At 40.9% G+C, this 23,609-nt stretch overlaps 1 protein-coding gene across 1 annotated transcript in view; it reads left to right on the forward strand.

The window, feature by feature from the left end:
* Positions 1 to 216: 216 nt before the first annotated feature.
* Positions 217 to 23,609, forward strand: part of LOC149299923 (integrin beta-like protein 1) — an 87,635-nt gene continuing 64,242 nt past the window's right edge. The window contains exons 1-2 of the mRNA XM_089485947.1: positions 217 to 308; positions 4,635 to 4,849. Coding sequence (XP_089342073.1) covers positions 217 to 308; positions 4,635 to 4,849 — 307 coding nt within the window. The remainder of the gene's footprint in view (positions 309 to 4,634; positions 4,850 to 23,609) is intronic.

Below are 23,609 nucleotides of genomic sequence, written 5' to 3' on the forward strand. Positions count from 1 at the left end.
CTAGACTGTAAACCTAAGGGTTTGGCACAAGCTTTCCTCCTCGAGAGCTGCCCAAATCCTTGCAGGCAGCTAATCAAAGGCACTTTGCAGGGGTGTTTGAGCCGGTTTTGGCCAGCTTTGAGTTTTAAAGCTCTGGAGCGAAGCTACAGCTGGGGAAAGGAGTATACCAAGGAATGCTTATACTGTGTGCCTGACTCTCGTCTGCTGGGTGTAAGCATGTATGCTGGAGTCTTGGTCAACTTGGTGTGGGCTTCCTCCTTCTTCAGCATCGTATCTTCTGTGCCACACAACCCGTCCATAAACCTGAAGTAAGTGATTGCTAGAAAGTGTTACCTTCTATACCTGGGTATTATTGTAGGGTGGGTATTATTGTGGGGATTTATATACCTAAGCGACAGGGTATCAGGAGCTGCTGTACAGATAGTCTGCACACATGTCAAACATAAACAGTACACATAATAAATATCAGTTAGATCCAGCTCCCGTCGTCTCCAATTCTCATCACGCAGAGCCAGCAGAATAATGGAAGTGGTTTCCGCAGCAGCTGCGGTATCAGAGGCAGGTTATCCATGGTATGCATTTAAGGCAAAGTATAATGACCTGATTGTACTTATGCTTGCGACTTTCCTTTCATATAGAGCGTTAACGTGAGAGATCAAAATTTGTTTATTGCTATATTTTGATGTATTTAGAAATTGCAGTACAACTTAGTAAGATGAGAGTTACCCAGCTGCAAAAGCATTTCGAAACTGATTTGAGTTTTCATAACTTTCTAGTACGTCTACAAGTAGCAAACAAATAGTTTAGTGCATTGTTAGCGGATTATGTGCTAATGTTTTTTTCATTGTACTGTATGCAAAGCCACAATTTTATATTTGATTGTAAGTGTGGTTCCCAGTGCGGTCATGCAGACTGTTACTGTATTGTCAATACTGTACACAGTATGTGTTGGTCAGAGGCTGCCTGAGCAGGTGTGCCTGCAACAGTAGCAAATTGTGCAATTAATGTTTAATCCCTCATAAACCTTATGCGTGCCCGCACCATATTTCTTGATGTTATGATTAGTCGAAGCAATAAAACGATATTACTGTGAAGGAGCTTACATGACTTAACAGAAGTGCTCACAACCCACAGGTTATATTGAGTCACCTGTATGCTACTTGCATTCTTTCAGCAAGTTATGTTTACTGGGCTTTTTAGATTTTCTTTACTTGAGTATGTTTTGCTGTGTTTCCTTAACTATGAATAATTAAAGCACCCCACAAAATATATATTGTGTGTGTATATATATATATATATATATAATTTTTTTTATATATTTGAAAAGTAGCTAATGATCAAACAAGCTGTTCCTAAATATTGAACATTGAATGATTGCACAGGGAGCTGTTACTTATAAATGAGTGTCATAATGATTATTATTAGCATCTTCTGTGAATCTCACTGAATTCTAACCGACTTATTTATACGAGAGAGAGAGAGAGAGAGAGAGAGAGAGAGAGGAGAGAGAGATTGGGGCAAACTTTAAATGTAGGCCAATCAGTGGGAACATTTTATTGGTTGCCATGGCTATTGCCCCACATTAGACCTTTTTCCAATATTTTAATAAATATAGTGCTTTATGTGTTAGCTCTGCACAAAGATTCTCAGATCTCTCCTTAAGTACACCCAACCATGTCATTACCAATGATACAACTTGATCATCAGAGTAGAAAATGCACTAGTAACATTGGTTATCATTTGACTCTTCACATCTAAGCCTTTAGTCAAAGTTCATATGTTTTATTGATCCAAAAATTAAAAAATGTAAAGTAATTTAAGATTTCAGACCTCAGAGGTCTCCTCCTTAGGTGATTTCATTCTTGTGGAGTATTCATATAATATAGGACTTTACAATTGGCTTTTCAGTCTCTAGGTTCCATGGAATCCCTGTTGTATAATTGCTAATGGAACTTTAAATTTGGATATTTAATTAAACTCGTCAACACCTCTCCTGGACCGAGAATATAATTTAGAAAGAATCTGGCAGAAATATAATGTAAAGAAAATCTGGCAGGGAAATAGATATTTGCCTGGTTCACACTGATTTTTACCATTGAAGGCCAAGATTTTTATTTTCAGCTTAGCAGATAATGCATTTGATGAATTGTATCTGGAGGTCTGCCAAAGTGCAAAGGATTTTAGTTGCATAACACAATAACAACAATTGAGGTAATATTAATTAGACCTACTTATGTTCAGTGACCTAGGGCTGCAGGTCCAGGGAGGCTGCAAAACTGGGGGTGGGGTATATCGCTATCTTTGGTGATCAGGCCCCCTAGTGTGCTACTCCTCAACTGGTTCGTTTACACTGGCACAGCCTTCATAGATTGCACTAAAAGACGATGGTGGCTGCGGAGTGAGCTGCTTGGGGGTACTGTCATGGGTCAGGCCTAGGACAGTGCCAAAGGAAAGTACACCACTGGGAATGTTCACTGTGTTCCTAGTATCTAAGGTAGAGTTGGAAGGTGGGGTGTTGGTAAAGCCATCCAAAATATGTGGCTTAAATCAATAGAAGGCTTCCAACACAAAACTACTGCACACACTCCATGTTTAGACAATCCATTAGAATAGATTGTAAGCCTGCACCTATGATTTTATAAAACAAATACATCTAGAATGGAGTGTTCAAAAGACATAGAATCCAATAACATGTGACTCTTCATATAGGGGTTACTTTATGGTGGTTGCTCCAACTTCCTAGCAGGCAGAAACACAGAGTCTAGTGAGCATACCTGGGACTTTCACAGGTTTGGCAGGCTGAAGCTCCCCCTATCCTGCAGCTGGTATAAGGGGATGGGACTAACCATGTAGATATGGATCAATACTTGGTTGCAGTAGTGGGCCTGGCCAAACGTTACTTCCCTGCCCAAAGTTTGAAGATAGCTTTGGGAAAGCAGAGCTTCATCCAGACACTCCAGCTGTTCAAAGGTATACTAGTAAGCAATGCTAGACTTGCATGTACAGGCCTTAGGAGTTCTCATTCATGTACTCCCAAAGAATTGTCCCCTAGCAGAAGGTTTAGGCTTTTTTTAAAAGGAAGAGGTCATCTTCTTTGGTTTTCGTTCACAATTCTTCCTTTAAAACAGAATTCTTTTTCTGATAAGCAATATAAATATGCTGTCTTCCAGCTTACTTCTAAATTATTTTTCTTACATTTGGCTGCACCCCCATCTTAACCTTTAGCTTTACCTTTCGGCTTTCAGTGTTATCTCCGGTTATCAAATTATTATCACTACTTTTCAGCTCCACAGGAGCTTTCTGTCCTCCCTCTGCTCATCATTTCATGCCTGCATTGTAATGTGACAGAGGTACCTTTCAGGGCAAGCGTTGTTCCCGTCACATCCGTAGAGCCTTCACATCTCAGTTGTTTCTTGCCAACCTTTGCATCTTTTGTTCCACCACTATTAAATATCAGGAAATGTCTGTCTCTAAAATATTATATTTTTTGTAAACTAAAAGAACACACTTTCCTCCATTTTAATTCATCTTTCCTGATTTTTTCAAATCTCCCTTAATTTTGCAACAGATCTGCATGATGCTCTCTGATGTATAAGCATTCCTTTGCGCTCCTCAGCTTCACTACCATAATGCATCACATCCAGGGATCCATTGGATCCCTTTTAATAATTATGTTTATCTTCAATCCTGATATAAATCATGAACATAGCCCTTCATAGCCTTTGGCTTACAGCTCAGCTAGGTCTGCCCATTTTGCCTCATGTATTATAGGTTCATATCTTTAATCAGTCCTTTGTCTTATCTTAGATTCAGGATAGCTTTATGCCTATTCTACACTAGCCTCTTCAATTTCACTCATTAGAACACATCAGACTTTATGGAGCATCAATGATTAAACCGGGAAGCTAAGCCTATGTATTGTAAAAAATAAGTGACCTGGTGTCGTTTCTTTAAAAAAAAAAAAAAAAGGCCCCTCCTAAAAAAATATATGTGCTTGAAAACTACTTGTTAAAATAACAAGTAGTATGGAAGATCGGACATCGTTTTATTGTGCATTCCTAAATAGAAATTGTTGTGTGTTTCTTACCAACTTAGAACTCAAATGTATATTTTATGTTTGATCTCTAACATCACACTCGGGGTTCATCACTCTTGGAGCAGTACGCTTCAAGATAAACTAAAGTAAACTAGAATACACAAAAACCTGTGATCTATTTATATAAAAATAAAATTTTTAATTTCATATCTAAAGCATGGTACTGATATACCTCAGGGAAACTGCATTGTGTTTTACAGCTGAAAATTTAGTTTTTCCTAGACTCATACATAAATGATGAAAAATATTATAGCTAATCCAACAAGCCAATGAAAAAAAAAACACTTAACATATTTATTAGAAATAAATGATACTTTGCACCTTTGTTTCCATTCAACACAAAGCAGTAGTACACACAATAGTAGTTTGCATTCACATTTACAGACCACCATACTGATTATTATATAGTAATATTAGAACAAAAAAACAATAACTAACTAAAAGCTACCCATCAAAAAGAATAGTTGATTAAGTTATACCTTAAATTTACTGCTGTAACCTGTGTCCTTTATCATAAATGTATTTTTGTACATTGCAGGAATTTACCCTCATCACCTTCCTCAACCTGTAGTCTGAGCCCTGCTGCATCAGAGAATCGTTGCAAGTCCCCAGATGGGTTAATTTGCAGTGGCAGGGGCAAATGTGACTGTGGAGTATGTTTGTGTGAAGTCAAAGAAGCTGGCAAGTACTACGGGCCATTATGTGAGTGCCACGACTGGGTATGTCAGACCTACGATGGAGAAGTATGTGCAGGTAAAAAGAATGTATCACCAAAGCCTAGCTATAATAGCTTCATATCCGGGGATAACAATCAGGCCAGAGGACAGCTGGCACCTTTTGGCCAGAGGGGGGGCAAGTAAAGCCTTTAGGCACCTTGCCCCCTCCACACTTATGCAGTGACACACATATGTATACACACTGACACTAATACAAACTTACACTAACATACACCTACTCAACACACACATACACATTCATGCTCACACACACACTTACACATACATGCCCACACACAAAAAACACATACACATTCATGATCACACACATGCTTATACAAAAACACACATATACATATTCATACTCATACACACACATTTGTTCTCACACATACAATTGCTCCTGGGCCAGGCTGCCCCTGAATCAAGCTGTGTGTGTTACTGTAGTCACCACCTACAAATGTATGGAAGCTTACTGTAGGTCGCATTATAGTACGATATCCAGCTGTATCTCTTACAAGGTAACCTGACAGTATAAATAAAATGATACTCATTCACAGGGTATGACAAAATTAAGACAATCCCATACTCCGGGCACAGAGAGTGACATGAAGAAGCAATGTTGAGGCATTCTCAATACACTGTTTGTCTTATTTTACATCAATCATGTTTTAATTTGTGTTGATAGGGAAAAATAATTTGGGGCAAGGAAAATGGATCCTTTTTGGATAAGTGCTCCCTTTGCCTTGAACAGTAAATTATGAATAGTTCCATTCACTCAGCTTTTATGTATAAGCTTTTGTTTTTTTTATCCATGTTAGATTAGTGATTTTCATCAAAACAGAACTTTCAATATTGGTTGTAGTGTGCTCCCTATATGTCTAATATTCAGCAACAGCGATTGGGACCGAATACTGTGCAGTGTACGCTGTAACATACAGTGTAGTAGTTCAACACATATGATAGAAGCAGTTAACAAAACACATAATAGGCATCTATAAAATCAATCAAAACTGTGCTAAAGGAAGTGCTTCTATAGTTTTGTATATTTATGTATTCCTGGGAAGTTGCCTGTAAACCTGCATGTGTTGAAAATAAATCACTCTACTCTGTCAATTCTAGTTTTATCATACCCATTGACTATGTGCTGTGGAAATTTTGGCACTTAAAATACAATAATACCGTATTTGCTCGATTATAAGACGACCCTGATTATAAGACGACCCCCCAAAATCTGAATATTAACTTAGGAAAAAAAGAAAAAGCCTGAATATAAGACGACCCTAAAGGAAAAAAGTTTTACCAGTAAATGTTAATTCATGTAAACTATTTTTTTAAATAAAAGCTATGATTGAGAAAAATATTTTTTTTGTTTTTATTTCCTTGTATTTTCCAACCTGTCCCCCAGTTACGCACATCTGCCCCCAGGCTTGCCACACCAATATGGCACTGTGGCCCATGATATGCCTTTTAACCCTCTATATGCCACTGTGCCCCATGGTATGCCTTTTGACCCCCTATGTGCCACTCTGCCTCCAGAAATGCCTTATACCCCTATATCCCATTCTGGCATTTAGGGGGTTAAAATGCATATTATGGGGCAGAGTGGCATATAGGGAGGTATAAGGCATTCCAGGAGGCAGTGGCATTAAGGGAGTTAAAAGGCATTGTATAGAGCACTCTATAAGGCATTTCAGGAGGCAGAGTGCTCTATTAAATGCCCCCTTAACGCCACTCTGCTTCCTGAAATGCCTTATAACTCCCTATATGCCACTCTGCCCCATAATATGCCTTTTAACCCCCTAAGTGCCAGAGTGGCATATAGGGGTATAAGGCATTCCAGAAATGCCCTATGTCCCCCATTTAACACACACACGCACACACACTTACCGGTGCTTCCAAATTCCTGCTGTATTGCCGGGGCAGCGGGTTGACGTCTCCTTCCGCTGCAGCCGGAAGGAGGTGGAGTTGGCAGCGGGGGGTTGTCTGCGTTCGTCGCGGATACCTTTCCCGGCTGTCAGAGATCAGAGTTCCGGCACCTGTGCGGGGAACTCTGATTTCTGACAGTCGGGGAAGGTATCCGCGACGGACGCAGACAACCCCCGCTGCTAGCCACACCTCCTTCCGGCTGCAGCGGACGTTGTCTACGCGGATCGCGTAGACGTCAACCCGCTGCCCCGGCAATACAGCAGGAAGCACCGGTAAGTAAGTGTGGGGGGGGGAGACAGGAGGATCCAGGTCCCCTGCAGCGGTGCAGGGGATCTGGATCTTAGTCTCATAATCAGACCTCTATTTGAGGTCTGACTAGAAGACGACCCCGATTAGAAGACGAGGGGTATTTTTCAGAGCATTTGCTCTGAAAAAAACCTCGTCTTATAATCGAGCAAATACGGTAATAATAGATAATAGAGCAAAACTTGAAAGATATATACAGACACCTCTGAGGATCAAAATATTAACACGTGGAGAAATAGCTTGCTCAGGTCGTATTCCTCCATGCCACAAATTCTGGCCTAGGCGAACAAGACAAAAGGTCAGCAGGTCGATGGGGGCGCAAAACCTGAAGGAAAATAACCCTACTCAGGTGGGGGGATATGAGATATCATAAGCCTCTGGAGTCAGCAAAAATCATCACACTCAATCTTTGCTGACTCTCAATCTTGTTGGTACCCTGATAGCTAGGAGTTAACCTTGGAGACATGACTGTTCTATGATGTTGCAGACCGATTAAATCGAATTACGTTTCTTCACAGGGAGAGTAAACTTTTCACCTCAGCCTTCCACGGAGAGATCTGAGCAAGTGTTGTTATTAGTGCTTGAGGGGTAGTTATTTTAGATGTTCCAGAGGGCGGATTGATATATATACGGAAAGAATTTCATTTCTTCCCTAAAACAAGTTTTTTCAGGGGGTGTGGGGGAAGGGAGCCTGAGGCATGCAGTCTAAAAAACAGTTTCACACCAACGTGTCATTTTCAAAAGCCAAAAACTACTATTAAAGCAGTCTCAATGTAAGAGGAATTCCATTAGGGAAAGGATCACTACAATGCATTCCAGTCAAGGGTTTGGCATAATGCAGTTGGAAAAATAGTGTAGCAGAAAATGAACCAAGAATATAAAGTACACAAATAAAAATCAAAAAAACTGAAAAGTTTCTTGTTTAGTTATCACCCACCCATATACCATATATCATTCATATCAACCTTTACCTGCAAACATCTTTATGTCATTATGCCATCAGAGTTCCTAAATGAACCTTTCAGATAAGGGAACTGTTACTGGCTGTGGATTTAATTACTTCATGGCACCCCTATGACATGTTTTATCAAATCTGAACAATTTCAGGATGGTGTGATATATATACTCTGTGTCTTAAAAAAATATTTTTAAGTAAAAATTGTTTCATTTAAAGTAAACATAATGTAAAAAAAATTTTTTGTCTGTAGTTTTCAGTCTCGCTTACTTAATTCCAGCTGAAAATGAAAAATTTACTTTAGGTTGTATCTGATGCAATTTTGATATTGAAAATGCTCTATGTTCACAATGCTAATTGTTGGCTTATATTGACTTAACTGGATAAAGACAAGTGAAATCATATTATGTACCCAAAATGTCTTTATGTAACGATTACTACCAGAAATCGGCTCTAGCAGAACTAAATAGGAGTAGACATAGAACCGATCTTTCCTGCACAACTAACATTAGGGCACTCGGAATATGACAGTATCACAAAAAATCCAAAAAGGGAAGCACAACCTAAAAGGCATAAACATACACACATATATATATATATAGTATATATATATATATATATATATATATATATATATATATATATATATATATTTATATACTATATATACTATATATATACTTTATATCTTTGTGTGATGGATCATGTATACAATTTAGGCACCATATTACAGATGAAGTGTTGAATGGCAGAACATTTTGTTTGCTTTTGGATACACTGAGAATGTAGGTTTGGGTATTTATATTCAAAACTAAAATTAACAAGTCTATCATTTTACTTCCTCACTTAAATAATTCATTTTCAGAATGTAAATACAAATTATTAGCCATAGTTGCAATGGCCATAAAAAGTAAATCATAAATACATTAGACGAGTGGGCAAAGGACAGAACAGAGCCCATACGCACATAGTAAAGCATTTATATTCTGTTGGCTGATTTTTGAATAAAAATAATGAACTGCAGACTACAGAAGAGACATTTAAGAAAGCTTTTGCTAGAGGCAAAAAAGATATTAAAATGTTAAACTAAATCGAATAAAATACATTCCAGTGATTTATAATTTAGAAGACTTTATGGTTGGTTATATGCAACTATCTCAATTATCATCATTAATAATCTGAGAGATTATATAGAACAAACAAAAACTAATAATAATACTTATAAGTACTTTATTATACAATCATCCCACATTATACATCTTGATTAGCTTCTCTAAAAATTGAAAACATTCATTTTCCTGATTGTTATGAATATTTTTTAATTACATGTCATATTTTGTAATTTCTTAAAAAAAACCAAAACATGCTATTAATGTCATCTGGGTGAGTTTTGTGATGACAATGTAAAAAAGCACATTTTCTGTTTTTAATTTGGTTACTTGCCGTATACCCTTATATGCCACTCTGGCATATAGGAGGTTAAAAGGCATATCATGGGACAGAGTGGCATATAGGGGGGTATAAGGCATTTCTGGAGGCAGAGTGGCATATAGGGTGTTAAAAGGCATTTCTAGAGGCAGAGTGGCATATAGGGGGTTAAAAGGCATTTCTGGAGGCAGAGTGGCATAAAGGGGGTTGAAAGGCATATCATGGGGCACTCTGCCTCCAGAAAAGCCTTATGCCCGCCATATAACACACCCCCCCTTTTAAGACGTGGGACGAAGAGCTAAGGCGCGGCCCATGGGTGGAGCGGTGCGTGCACGCCAGCCCCTTTAATTTCATTAGGCGGCGGCGTCCGGAAGAGGCTTTCAATCCCGTTTGCAGCCGCTTAGCGGGTGTTTTGAATGTTGGTCTGCCGGCCGGCCGGGCGGCCCACCGGGATACCTGGAAATTCAAAACAGTCGCTGAGCAACCCTGGCCTCACCCTTCCTCTGCCCTTGCAAAGCGGGACAGAGGAAGGGAAAGGCAGGACAGAGACCCAAAATCGGGACTGTCGCGCCTAAATTGGGACAGTTGGGGGGCATGCATGTGGGAAATAGGAACAACACATAGCCCTGGACAGTTTAAAGCTGGACAGTTTAAAGCTGGACAGTTTAAAGCTGGACAAAAGTAACAATAAAAATGAAGTTTTTAATGGTGAAGTAGACATGCAAATAGTTAGCTTTAATGAAATAGATCAAAGTGAAATAGAAGCCACATAGAATGTAATCAATATTGCACGAAATGAGTTTGACCAAAATAAATACATAATAAAGATGCCATCACCTTTATAATTTACATATCTACTTTGTATGCCATACCCTTATTAAGTAGTTATTGGCAAACACATCATGGGTATAAATCTGCCCAAACAAAGAAAATAGGGAAGCAAACATCTAACAAGCATACAAATACAAAATTCAGGGAGCTGCAACAGATAAATACTGCATATGCTATATTAAAACAAATGCGTATACTTTTTGGACACATGTTTTTTTGTATTAGTGTGCAATTTTTTAGGTACTGACCAGACTTAATCACTAAGCACTCTTCCACCACTTAGGTGCTTGTATCTAAAGAGGACTTCAGCGGGTTTAATGGTGATGTAATTCCATTGATTCAGTTCCAGGCTAAGCAACCATGTTGGGATTGGATGGGACTTGCCGAAATTAGCAATATGGTTGTTGGCTGAGTGTGGCCATGTAGTGTGAAGGAATCCCCAGATAATTAAACTTTCTAGATTGGCCCTTAGTCTCTGAGTGTAGCACTGATCCCTCTGAGGCTGGGTACGTTTCTTCAATCTCTGCAGTGGAAAGTCAAGTTTTCCAGGCTTCATATTATTTAGCATTCCCTTTACTGAGCATATAAAACAAAATAAATCTGCTTTTAGATTGCCAAAAAGAAACTAAAAAATGTTACTTTTGTGGAAATGGACAGTCATGAGCAATGTACACACGTGCCCCACTCTTAATTGGGGGTTTCATTAGTCAAGGGCTAAGAGTGATAAGTATTAGCTTGTGAATCGGTTTAATTATGCTAGTTGATTGCTCGGGTCTGTGAGCTGATCTTGTAGGTTTTTTGGCTCTATTAAAAAAAAAAAAAGTAATATTCCAACAACCATGTTTCCAATCTACTGAATGTGCCCATGTGTCAATAAGTTGCTTAAAAATATCAAAATGTATACAGAGGTATACCACACTGTTCTACAACCATAAAGGTCACAATAATGTGTTTGGAAACAACAAAAATGTGTTTAGAAGTGAAATCTTATAAATAAACTACATAATTGTTGTTGGACACATACTAGATGTCTTGTTAAGGTCATGCTCCTCATCCATGTGAGGGCTAAGGTCAGGGTCCTGTAACCAGGCAACTGTCAGGATAGTTTAGCAAAGTCGAATAGGGAAATACATTAAAGGGGCAATCGAATAATCAAACTCCAATAAATACGCCAGAGGTCAGGGTCGCAGCACGGAAACAATGTCTAGGAAATAAGCTGAAGCCAATATCAGAATCTCCTAGAATCATGAACGTTCGATCTCTACTACAAACAAAAGTAAAATACACATGTCAATATTGACATGTCTAAGAGTTAGGATATGACCTGTAACCATGAAGAGTCCTGGATTTAACTCAACTTGACGCAGGCTGTCCCAGAATCTCAAATATATAATGTGATAATAAAGGACCTAGAGAGCTTTGTGGAACCAGACAATATGCGGTCCTCCACTTGACTAAAATGCCCATGCTCGGCTATTGTCTTGGTAGGCTAAACATCATAGGAATCATAGTTTATGAATAGCTTGTAGGGCCAGATGCTGTCTAGCACTGCATTAGTTCCCCTCTCTCCATTCACATTTCAGATGTTGTGTTATTTTGGAGTCAAAGATCAGGTTTTATGATTTTTGGTTATATAGAGCAGCACACTGATATTTTTTCATTACTGAAGATACTGCAGAATCTTATTTTACACTGATTTTTACCCTGCCTCACAAACAGATATGAATAGCTACTTACAGATTTACTTCATATTGTACAAAAGATCTTCCAGGTTGTATAATCTTTGTTGGTGTATGAGAAGCTTTGGTCCAAGTTCTTTGAACAGGATAATGGAAGTTTACAGTCATCGAGAAATTGAAGGCATCTAGGGCAACATGAAAAAGGTTTGCGTTTTTGAGGACTTGTCAGGCTTGTTTCATGAAAAGCTTTCAAACTAAAATATTGAGGGAATACTCCAGAGGCAGAGTGTGTGATATAAAAAAAATATTTCAGCCCAATTGGTTAAAAACCCATAAGGTCAGGGGCAGAAAATGACTACATTTGAAAATGTATTCTTCAGGAAGATAATCAGAGTTGCCCGAGTTGATAAGATCATAAGATAAGGTCACAATACAGTTTTCCACTGCTAATACTAATGATTGACAGTTTCTTAATAGATCAGAGCAAATCTGGAAAAACAAACATTGCATTATGTGGTTTTGTGGTAGTAGCATTAGAATCTATCATTTTATATAATGTGAATATTTTTGGACCAGATGGCTTCTTTACCGTGGGACATTTATGCACAGTGACTTTAATGCAGTCCTGCAAAATACATATTTATAACCATCCTCGGTTAGAAAAAACATTCAGTGGCAACGAATAAATAACATTCTAATTATGTGGGCCTGGAGTAGACTGGAGCCACTCAACATCTGTAATAAAGGATTCCCAACACAGTTCTCATAGCTTCCTTGGAATGCTTGTGTGGATCAGGTAGCAACTATTACCTAGGGAAACATATACTCTTCTCACCTATTAGAAGACCTTTAAGAGCTTGTGGTTTAACCCCTTAAGGACAATGGGCGGTCCCTAAACCCATTGAAAACAATGCATGTTCTCCAAGGGCAAGGAGAGGCCATGAAGAAGATTCCTGAGCAAATTGTGGCAACCCTGCCTGAATCTTTGTATACTTTCTATGTGAGATTTCTAGAGCCTGGCTTAGCTGGGGCTGGCAGGGAAGTAATGTAAGTAGTTAGGCTGGTCAGTCTGGGGCGGCAAAGCATAACTAGAGAGGGATCCAATGTGATCTAGGGTTTATTTTTATGATTTTGTTTTTGGGATGCTTTGTGCACCAGCAAATAAATCACAGTTTGCTACAAATCAGTGCTCCTGCGCTTTAATGCACTCATGCATGGCCCTCATGCTACAGGGTTTGTCACAGTGTGTACATAAATAGAAGGTATATTTTTTATAGGTACCTCTACTTTAACCTCTATTTAAACACTTACTGTTGTTGAACTAAAAAACTACCATGATATGCATGGGGTTTGTGCCGTTTGAGTAAAGGGATAATAGTGGTGTTTGTCCGGAAGTGTAAAAGTGTTGTTTATAGATAAAGCGCTTACAAACCTTACCAAGTCCGTCGTTTTATTTTCTTCTCAGAGATCAGGTCCATTCTTCCACCATGCCCCCCCGCCTAATTGTGCCTGAGTAGAGGTCTGTGCAGCTACTGGCCCAGACCTCTCCAAACACTTTCCCAACAGTCTGTGTGCCATCTGCTGCTAGGCATCGAGATATTACATCATATCCCTGCAGACCCCAACGGCAGGGGTGAACAGGACTCAAGATTACTATATGTTACTATATTACGCTGAAGTACAAAAAAAATGAACAGATTTATTAATATTTTTTGTGGCCAGTTTTTTGTTTTTTCTTAGAATTGAGATATGCAAAAATTGTAAATTGTATTATTAAATAAATAAAGATACATGATTTTTAAAAACAGCTCTTCTGTTGTGGAAGCTATATTACCTCTTGAGTTATAAAGCTGTTCATATCAATGTTGCATTTTACTACTTGAAGTGACACTTTGCCACAAGGGATGTTTGTATTCTCGTACTTCTGTCCTGTTCGAGTAAAAATAGAAAATAATGCTTGTTTTTTTTTTTTTAAATCTGACTTGTATAGGGTGAAATATTTTAATTTACTCTGCTGTCATAAGTTTTAGTGTATGTCTAAATCAAGAGAATGGGAATATTAACAGAAATTTCATATGTCCCCAGAGTAGGAGCCATCTGCTGCTATGTAAGATCGATCATACTCCTTCTAATAGAAATATATAGTACAGCACTGAGTTAAACATGCATTAGCCTATAGAGTTCAACTGGAAATGGTTTTAGTGAACTATAAAAAAACAGAGGTGATGTGGCTCACAATAAATCAATAATAAAGTGTAACCTTTATCAGATATTTCAGTTGAAAGACGGATATGCCACTTGATAACAAGAAAAAATAAATAAAATAGAAAACAATTATGAAGAAAATATGACCGATAATGTGCAAAAATTAATGATGTGCTAAAAAAATAATTAAAACTCCACTGGTTGTAAAATTTGAACTAGGTCAGGAATACTCCTTCAGTCTAGTTACTTCATTTATAATGAATATGGCATTTATACTCTAGCTAGTATAACCTACAATGAGGTAGCCTACATAATGTTTCCTAAGCAAATAATTTGATAACCAACAAGAAGGCCAGAGCCTAGGGTGCAAAAATGTTGGTGCCCCCTGGTGGGAGAGGCTATATTGCTAAGTCCTCTCCTAACTACTACTGGTTAATTATTATTATAATTACTATTATTAGTAGTAGTAGTAGTATTTCTATTCCTGTAATATATATTAGCGTTCATATTTTCATACAGGTGTGAATAACATAAATATTACTTTTGGCTAATATCAGATTGTTAGTTTGAGAAGGACTATTAGTATAGAGCTTTTATATATTCTTAAAAACCCTGCAATACAAGTGAAGCCATTCACGTTTTTTGATGTGAAAACATTGCTGGAATTCATTTCAAATTTGTCACCACATTAATTTTCTGGATTGTGTGATGCCAAAGACAAGTGTTGCAGAGGCATCCATCAGCTTTTTTTTAAAAAGATTGCTCTTTAATGTCAGTGTAAATAGGTACATTACCTTGGCACAATATATTTAGAATTGTATACTTCTATAATTTTTCCAGCTCTTTTATTTAATTGAAATATCTCAAATTAAATATTATTAATACAAAAAAAACAGCTTTTAGCTATAATACATTTTTTATTGTCTGAGGTATATTTCAAGATAATGTATCCATGCAGTAAGTTGTGTTGTTGAGAATATGGGAAAAAACCCACAGTCTGCTACTATAGACAGGCTGGTATGGAGAATGACGAGACATACATCAGTGGGTAGTGGGTAGTGTGAATGGTTTGAAAACAATCCTCAGTTTTTTTGTTCATGAAGCAGGATATAGTACAAGAGACAAAAATTAACTAAATATTTAAGAACTGGTAAGTGAGCAAACACCCACATGTCTAACATGACTGATCGGATAGCTAATATTAAAGTACCAAGCTGGATTGTTTTCCCAATGATGTTCTGTCAAAGCGAGGAAATATTTACATCTGTTTATATATTTACACATTCTCTTACGCACGAAAAGTACTTGGATTTACCTAGAATTTTGCTGTGCAAATTTTAGGTGTTTAAATGCATAAATTCTCTGCTTCTACAGTAAATGTGTTTAGCAGATGGACTGAGACACGAGTCAAACAGAATCTGCCGTCTTTACAGACGGCTTGCTAGTTAAAGAAAAACATTTTTCTCCTCCTGCATGGGGATTTATTGTATAACAGATAATTTGAGCGTAATTATATTTTTACATTTCTATTTCATTAGTTATACATATATTATAAATAACATATAGTTATTACATGTATATATATTTACATATGTATGTATGTGTATATACTGTGTGTATATATATATATATATATATATATACACAGTATATACATATCTAAGTTTGTTGCTGTTCAGTTTGCTAGGGAGTACGGCATATGTCGAAGCTTTGAAAAATAGAAAAAAAAGTAGGTACAATTTTATTTTAGCCTGAAGATGGTAGGTTTGCAAATGCAATGGCATTTTTTAAGATAGTGCCTATGATTAGTACAACATACATTTGGGAATTATTGCTTTGCTCAAAAAACGGTCACTTATTTCTCCTCTTTCAAAAAGTCTTCATACTAATGATCGTGTGCAAGTGTATGTGCATAAGAGTGTCTCTTGTATATCTCTACGTGTGTGTGTATTCTAGACTTGTGCATTCGTCTTCGGGCGAACATGAAAACGAACACGAAGAGTGCGTTTTCGTGTTCGTTCCGAAGACACGCCTGTCACGACCGGGGTACAGGGTCTGGATCCGCGCTGCAGAATCAGCGCCCTCTGGAGGAGAGAGGACGTACTGCCACCAGGCACAGGAGACACAGAACGTACACCACCAAGAATAACGTAAAGGTGGAACTCAGGAACAAAAATAAATAAATAATAATAACGGTATCCGAGGGGTCAGGCAAAAGAGTAGTCGGGGTCACAAGCAAAGGTCAGGGCAGGCAGCGAAACAACGGAGGTCAGGAACAAGCAGGAGTCAAAACCAGGAAGCTAAATCAGGATAACAACGCTAGTGAGAGGCAAAAAGGCACTAACACAGGCAATGGTGTAGTGCCAAATGAGGGTTTAAATATCCCTCCAACAATATGGATCCTCCTACCCTCCTAATTAGGGGGAGGAGGAAAAGGAATATATGTCGCTTTAAGAGCGACATGAATATTCATTAGATGAGCCGTTCGCGCATCCAAGAACTCTCCTCAGGACCGTATCCCTTCCACCTAATGAAATACTGTAATTGCCCCCGTTTCTTTCTGGAGTCTAAGATAGTCTGAACTTCATATTCTTCTTCATCTTGTATCATTACTGGTTCAGGGACACGGACCGAGGAAGAGAATTGATTAGTCACCACTGGTTTAAGCAATGAGACATGAAATGCGTTATTGATGCGCATAGTTTTAGGTAAAACCAGGGAATAGGTAACTTCGTTAATTCTTGCTTTAACCTTGTAAGGCCCAATATATTTGGGTCCCAAAGTTCTGGCGGCTTGCTGAAGATGCAGATATTTAGTTGAGAGCCACACAGAGTATAGGTCCTCTGGACCGATATTTGTCAGCTGTCTTCTTTTGCAGTTTTTTAGTGTGCTTTAAATATTCGGCCAGTCTTGCCCAATGATCTCGCAGAACTTGAAATTGGGCTTCTGCCGCTGGAACCCCTGTGGAACTGGTTTCCTGAGGCCATAACTGGGGTTCGTATCCATGAACTGCTTTGAAGGGAGACATCTTTAAAGATTCATGAAATGAGCTATTGTAAGACCATTCAGCAAGATGTAATAATGTAGACCAATCTGACTGGTCTTCTGAGACATACATCCTAAGATATTGTTTCAGTACCTGGTTAGCTCTCTCAGCCTGTCCATTGGATTGCGGGTGATGAGAAGATGAAAAATGCAGTTCTATTTCCATGAGCTTGCACATGGCCCTCCAGAACCTGGAAATGAATTGTGATCCTCTATAAGAAATTATTCTTTGAGGTACACCGTGTAAACGTACGATCTCTTTCATGAAGATCTCGGCTAAGGTACTGGCAGACGGCAGTTTGGAGAGAGGGATAAAATGAGCTTGCTTGCTGAACAGATCAACTACCACCAGAATTGTCGTGTGGCCTTTGGAGGGAGGTAGGTCTGTAACAAAATCCATGGCTATATGTTGCCATGGTTGTTCCGGAACGGGTAGTGGACATAACAATCCTGCTGGTCTGATGCGAGGTATTTTATTATGACCACATACGTTACATGCTTGTACAAAGTCTACAATGTCCCGAGTCATGGAAGGCCACCAAAAATGTCTCTGGAGCAGAAGTTTCACATTCCGTACTCCCCGATGACCCGCTACAGGAGAAGCATGACCCCAAGATAATACGGCTTTACGAAACCGCGGCTGAACATATAATCTCCCAGGAGGTGGCATCAGTCCCTTAGGATGAGGTGTCTGTGATTTGGAGATGTGCCACATGAGGGTGTTGTGAATGGTGGCAATGATTTTGGTAGGAGGTATGATTGGTTCAACAGGGGTGTCAAAATTAGGTGCTTCGTGTTTCCTGGATAAAGCATCTGCTTTGCAATTCTTTGAACCTGGGCGAAATGAAATCGAAAAATTGAAGCGGGTAAAAAACAGTGCCCATCGAGCCTGACGGGGATTAAGTCTTTTGGCTTTTTCAATATAGACCAGATTCTTGTGATCGGTCAGGATTGTAATGGGGATGATAGTGCCTTCAAGAAGATGACGCCATTCTTCTAAGGCTAATTTGATAGCTAACAGTTCCCGATTTCCGATGTCATAATTACGTTCAGCTGGGGTAAAAGTCTTAGAGAAATATGAACATGGATGAAGACGATTAGATTCCTGATTTCGCTGGGACAGGATGGCCCCGGCTCCACTTTCCGATGCGTCGACTTCCAGGATAAAAGGTAAGTCTGGATTAGGACGTTGTAAGATAGGAGCCGTCGTGAAGGCCAACTTTAGCTTTGCAAAAGCCTCCTTTGCCACTGGGGTCCAGGATTTGGGATTCGCCCCTTTTCGGGTGAGAGCAATGATGGGGGCAATGGTTTGTGAGAAGTTCCGGATGAAGCGACGATAATAATTAGCAAATCCCACAAATCGTTGTATGCCCTTGACGTCAGAAGGTTCTTCCCAGTCTTTAATAGCTGCTAGCTTGTCTGGATCCATCTCTAACTGTCTAGAAGACAGGATATAACCCAAGAACTTGACTTTGTCGCATTCGAACTCACATTTCTCGGCCTTGGCGTATAGTGAATGTTCTCTTAAACGCTGCAGTACTTGAGTAACATGTCGCCGATGCTCAGTCAGATTTTGGGAATAAATCAAGATGTCATCTAGGTACACCATAACATGGGATAGCAACATGTCTCGAAAGATGTCATTCACAAAATTCTGAAAAACTGCCGGGGCGTTACACAGTCCGAAAGGCATAACTAGATATTCATAATGCCCGTATCGAGTATTGAAAGCGGTCATCCATTCATCACCCTCCTGAATACGAATCAGATTATATGCCCCACGGAGGTCAAGTTTGGTGAAGATGGTGGCGTCCTTTAATTGGTCATATAATTCGGTTATGAGAGGAAGAGGGTATCTATTCTTTACTGTTATCTTATTTAACCCCCGGTAATCGATGCAGGGGCGTAAAGAGCCATCCTTCTTGGCAACGAAAAAGAACCCTGCACCGGCTGGAGATGCTGAAGGCCTGATGAATCCTTTTTCCAAACTCTCTTCAATGTATTGGGCCAAAGCTTGATTTTCGGGTTGAGATAATGGGTACGTGTGCCCCTTAGGTGGACTGGTACCGGGTAACAGCTTTATGGTGCAGTCATACGCACGGTGATGAGGTAAGGTGTTCGCCTTTTGTTTAGAAAAGACATCCAGAAAGTCCCAGTACTGAGATGGTATTAGTTGACGGGGGTCTTCAGCTGGAGTGTCCAGTATCAAATTTAACTTAGTGGGAGTGTTACAGCATTTCTTTAAACACTCCTTACTCCAGGCCAAGATCTGTCCTTCTCTCCAATCGATGCTGGGGTTGTGAGATTGGAGCCATGACATTCCCAGGATAATAGGTATATGAGGACTGGACAGGACATCGAATTGTATCTCCTCGAAATGTAGTACGCCGACTACTGCACCAATAACGTCCGTCTGAGAGGACACCATTCCTGTTCCCAGGGGAATCCCGTCTAATGCAGAAATAGCTGTTTTCGGAGTCTTTGGCTTTAAGGGTACGTTATTATCCATAGCCCAGGTCTTGTCTATAAAATTTTCTGCTGCTCCTGAATCAATGAAAGCTTGGGTGACCACTTGGTGGCCTTGCCACTGCAGCTTGATGGGAACAAACAGTCTTTGAGGTTGAGGAGGTGTGGCTACAGTAGCACTTAGTGAAGCACCTCCGACCTTCACTAAGTTCTGGCGTTTCCCAACTTCTTGGGGCATGCAAAAATCAAATGTCCCTTCTGCCCACAGTACAAGCATAGGCCCAAGGATCTACGACGCTGTTTCTCTTTGGCTGAAAGATGGAGTACCGGGCCTATTTCCATAGGTTCCGCGGCCGCAGGAACTGGTTCAGGAGAAGTGTGAACAACTGGACGAACTGGAGGCCGAAATTGACGTGGCCTTCTGTCTCGCTCTCTCTCTCGTTCAAATCTTCTCTCCAGACCTCTGGCTTCTAATCGTAGGCATAGGGTAATTAAGTTCTCCAGATCACGAGGTAAATCACGATAGGTGAGAGCGTCTTTCAAGGACTCATTCAGCCCCCTACGGAAGGCAGAAGTTAATGCGCTGACATTCCAGTCAGTTTCATAAGCGAGTGTGCGGAATTCTACAGCATACTGCGCCACTGTTCTTCTTCCCTGCTGTATCTCCATTAAGTTGGATTCAGCTGCTTCACGTCTCCCAGGAGCATCAAATACAGCCCTGAATGAAGAAATAAAGGCGTCGGCGTCGTCCAAAATGGAAGAGTCCTGTTCCAATAACGGCGAGGCCCAGGCTAACGCTTCTCCTTTTAATAAATTGATAATAAAAGTCACTCTGTTGTTGTGGGAAGCGAAGGTGTGAGGATGTGCACGAAAGTGTAGGGTGCATTGATTCAGAAACCCTCTACACTCATTTGGGTTTCCAGAGTACTTTTCAGGTAAGGGCATCTTTGGTGCTTTAACAGAAGGACTTATTCCAGGCGCAGGGGTTGAGGCATCCGACAACGCACTTTGGGAGACTGAAGGTGCAAGATTCGTGGCCAAAGATCGGAGCATGTCAGCCACGTCGTCCAACTTTCGTTCCAAGGATTGGAGCTGCGACGCATGAGCGGCTAAGACTTGATCTTGTCTCTCTTGATGGTTGGACATCCTTGCCAATTCTGCGGGATCCATATTAGTGGCCTGTGTTAACTTAACTGTCACGACCGGGGTACAGGGTCTGGATCCGCGCTGCAGAATCAGCGCCCTCTGGAGGAGAGAGGACGTACTGCCACCAGGCACAGGAGACACAGAACGTACACCACCAAGAATAACGTAAAGGTTGAACTCAGGAACAAAAATAAATAAATAATAATAACGGTATCCGAGGGGTCAGGCAAAAGAGTAGTCGGGGTCACAAGCAAAGGTCAGGGCAGGCAGCGAAACAACGGAGGTCAGGAACAAGCAGGAGTCAAAACCAGAAAGCTAAATCAGGATAACAACGCTAGTGAGAGGCAAAAAGGCACTAACACAGGCAATGGTGTAGTGCCAAATGAGGGTTTAAATATCCCTCCAACAATATGGATCCTCCTACCCTCCTAATTAGGGGGAGGAGGAAAAGGAATATATGTCGCTTTAAGAGCGACACGAATATTCATTAGATGAGCCGTTCGCGCATGCGCGAACGGCTCTCACGACGTAGAGGCGCGCGCCCCGGAATTATCCCGTGAACTCGCCGGGGGCGCGCGTCTCGCAGGAGGACGGACCCGGCGGCAGCTCACCCGACGGCACGAGCAGGGAGCCGGCCGCGCGGGCTGCGTCTCGGCGTCCCTGCCGGCAGCCCGACGGAGGAGGTAACAACGCCGAAGAGAAGACGGCGGCGGTAAAACGTAAGTGAAGACGAAGACACACACCACGAAGATCTTCGTGATTGTCTTCGTCTTCGTCTACCATTCTTCCCCCCCCCTTCTAACTTACCTTGTCTTCGCGGCATCGCGGCAGTTCCCGGAAGTGGAAATCTGCAGGTTCGCCGTCACGGGTTACAGGGCAGTGCGAATGAGCCTATTGGTCGCCTACAGGGACCTCCTCTGGCATCAACCAATTGGTTGATGCCAGAGGAAGACCCTGCAGGTGACCAATAGGCTCACTCGCACGGTCTTTGTAAGTTAACCCCTGACAGCGAACCTATGGATTTCCAGTGGCATCTGCAGGGTAAGTTGCAGCATTGGGGTTTTAAAACCCCAATGCTGCAACTTACCCGGCACATCCCACTGGTCTCCCTCCCTGTTCAATTAGTTAAATGTCCGTACAAGCGACTTTATTGGTCGCTCGTACGGACATTTAACCCGGCACAAACTAACTAATTGAACAGGGAGGGAGACCAGTGGGATGTGCCGGGTAAGTTGCAGCATTGAGGTTTTAAAACCCTAATGCTGCAACTTACCCTGCAGATGCCACTGGTCTTTAACTAATTGAACAGGGAGGGAGACCAGTGGCATCTGCAGGGTAAGTTGCAGCATTGGCGTTTTAAAACCTCAATGCTGCAACTTACCCGGCACATCCCACTGGTCTCCCTTCCTGTTCAATTAGTTAAATGTCCGTACGAGCGACTTTATTGGTCGCTCGTACGGACATTTAACCCGGCACAGACTAACTAATTGAACAGGGAGGGAGACCAGTGGCATCGGCAGGGTAAGTTGCAGCATTGGGGTTTTAAAACCCCAATGCTGCAACTTACCCTGCAGATGCCACTGGTCTCCCTCCCTGTTCAATTAGTTAAATGTCCGTACTAGCGACTTTATTGGTCGCTCGTACGGACATTTAACCCGGCACAGACTAACTAATTGAACAGGGAGGGAGACCAGTGGCATCTGCAGGGTAAGTTGCAGCATTGAGGTTTTAAAACCCCAATGCTGCAACTTACCCTGCAGATGCCACTGGTCTTTAACTAATTGAACAGGGAGGGAGACCAGTGGCATCTGCAGGGTAAGTTGCAGCATTGGGGTTTTAAATGCAACTTACCCTGCCCATGCCACTGGTCTCCCTCCCTGTTCAATTAGTTAAATGTCCGTACGAGCGACTTTATTGTTCGCTCGTACGGACATTTAATTAATTGAACAGGGAGGGAGACCAGTGGCATCGACAGGGTAAGTTGCAGCATTGGGGTTTTAAGAGTCTGCACGAGCGACTCTGTTGGTCGCTCGTGCAGACTTTTAAAACCCCAATGCTGCAACTTACCCGGCACATCCCACTGGTCTCCCTGTTCTATCAGTTAAATGTCCGTACGAACGACTTTATTGGTCGCTCGTACGGACATTTAACTGATAGAACAGGGAGACCAGTGGGATGTGCCGGGTAAGTTACAGCACCAGGAGCCTAAAAGTCTGTACGAGTGACCAACAGAGTCGCTCGTACAGACTTTTAAAATCCCAATGCTGCAACTTACCCGGCAGATCCCACTGGTCTCCCTGTTCTATCAGTTAATAAATGCTAGAACAGGGAGACCAGTGGGATCTGCCGGACAAGTTACGGCACCAGGAGTTTAGCAGTCTGTATGAGCGACCCTATTGGTCGCCAGCAGGGGGCTCGTCTGCCATTGGTTGATGGCAGACGAGCCCCCTGCTGACGACCAATAGACTTGCTCATACGGACATTTAAACTCCTGGCGCCAGAGCGGCTTTAACCCCGTATTAACCCCTTAACCGGGGAAAACGAAGAAAAAACGAACACGAAGAATGTCCACGAATATTCGCCCGAAGAGAAGACAGGACCAAGCGAATATTCGCGGAATACGACGTTTTATTTCCCCCCGAAGACGAGCACGAAGACGAACAGGAAGAGCCCCCTGGTGCCCAAGTCTAGTGTATTCTTTCATTGCTGATGTTTAGTATGTGTGTATGTAAAAATAATAATGATTATCGTATTGACTTATGTAGAATTGTAGTATCCCAAGGTACAATCATAAAATTAACATTGAG

This window comes from Sceloporus occidentalis, unplaced genomic scaffold, assembly GCF_023333645.1.
Source record: "Sceloporus occidentalis isolate IW3139 unplaced genomic scaffold, rSceOcc1.0.p SCAF_27, whole genome shotgun sequence".
NCBI lineage: Eukaryota > Metazoa > Chordata > Lepidosauria > Squamata > Phrynosomatidae > Sceloporus > Sceloporus occidentalis.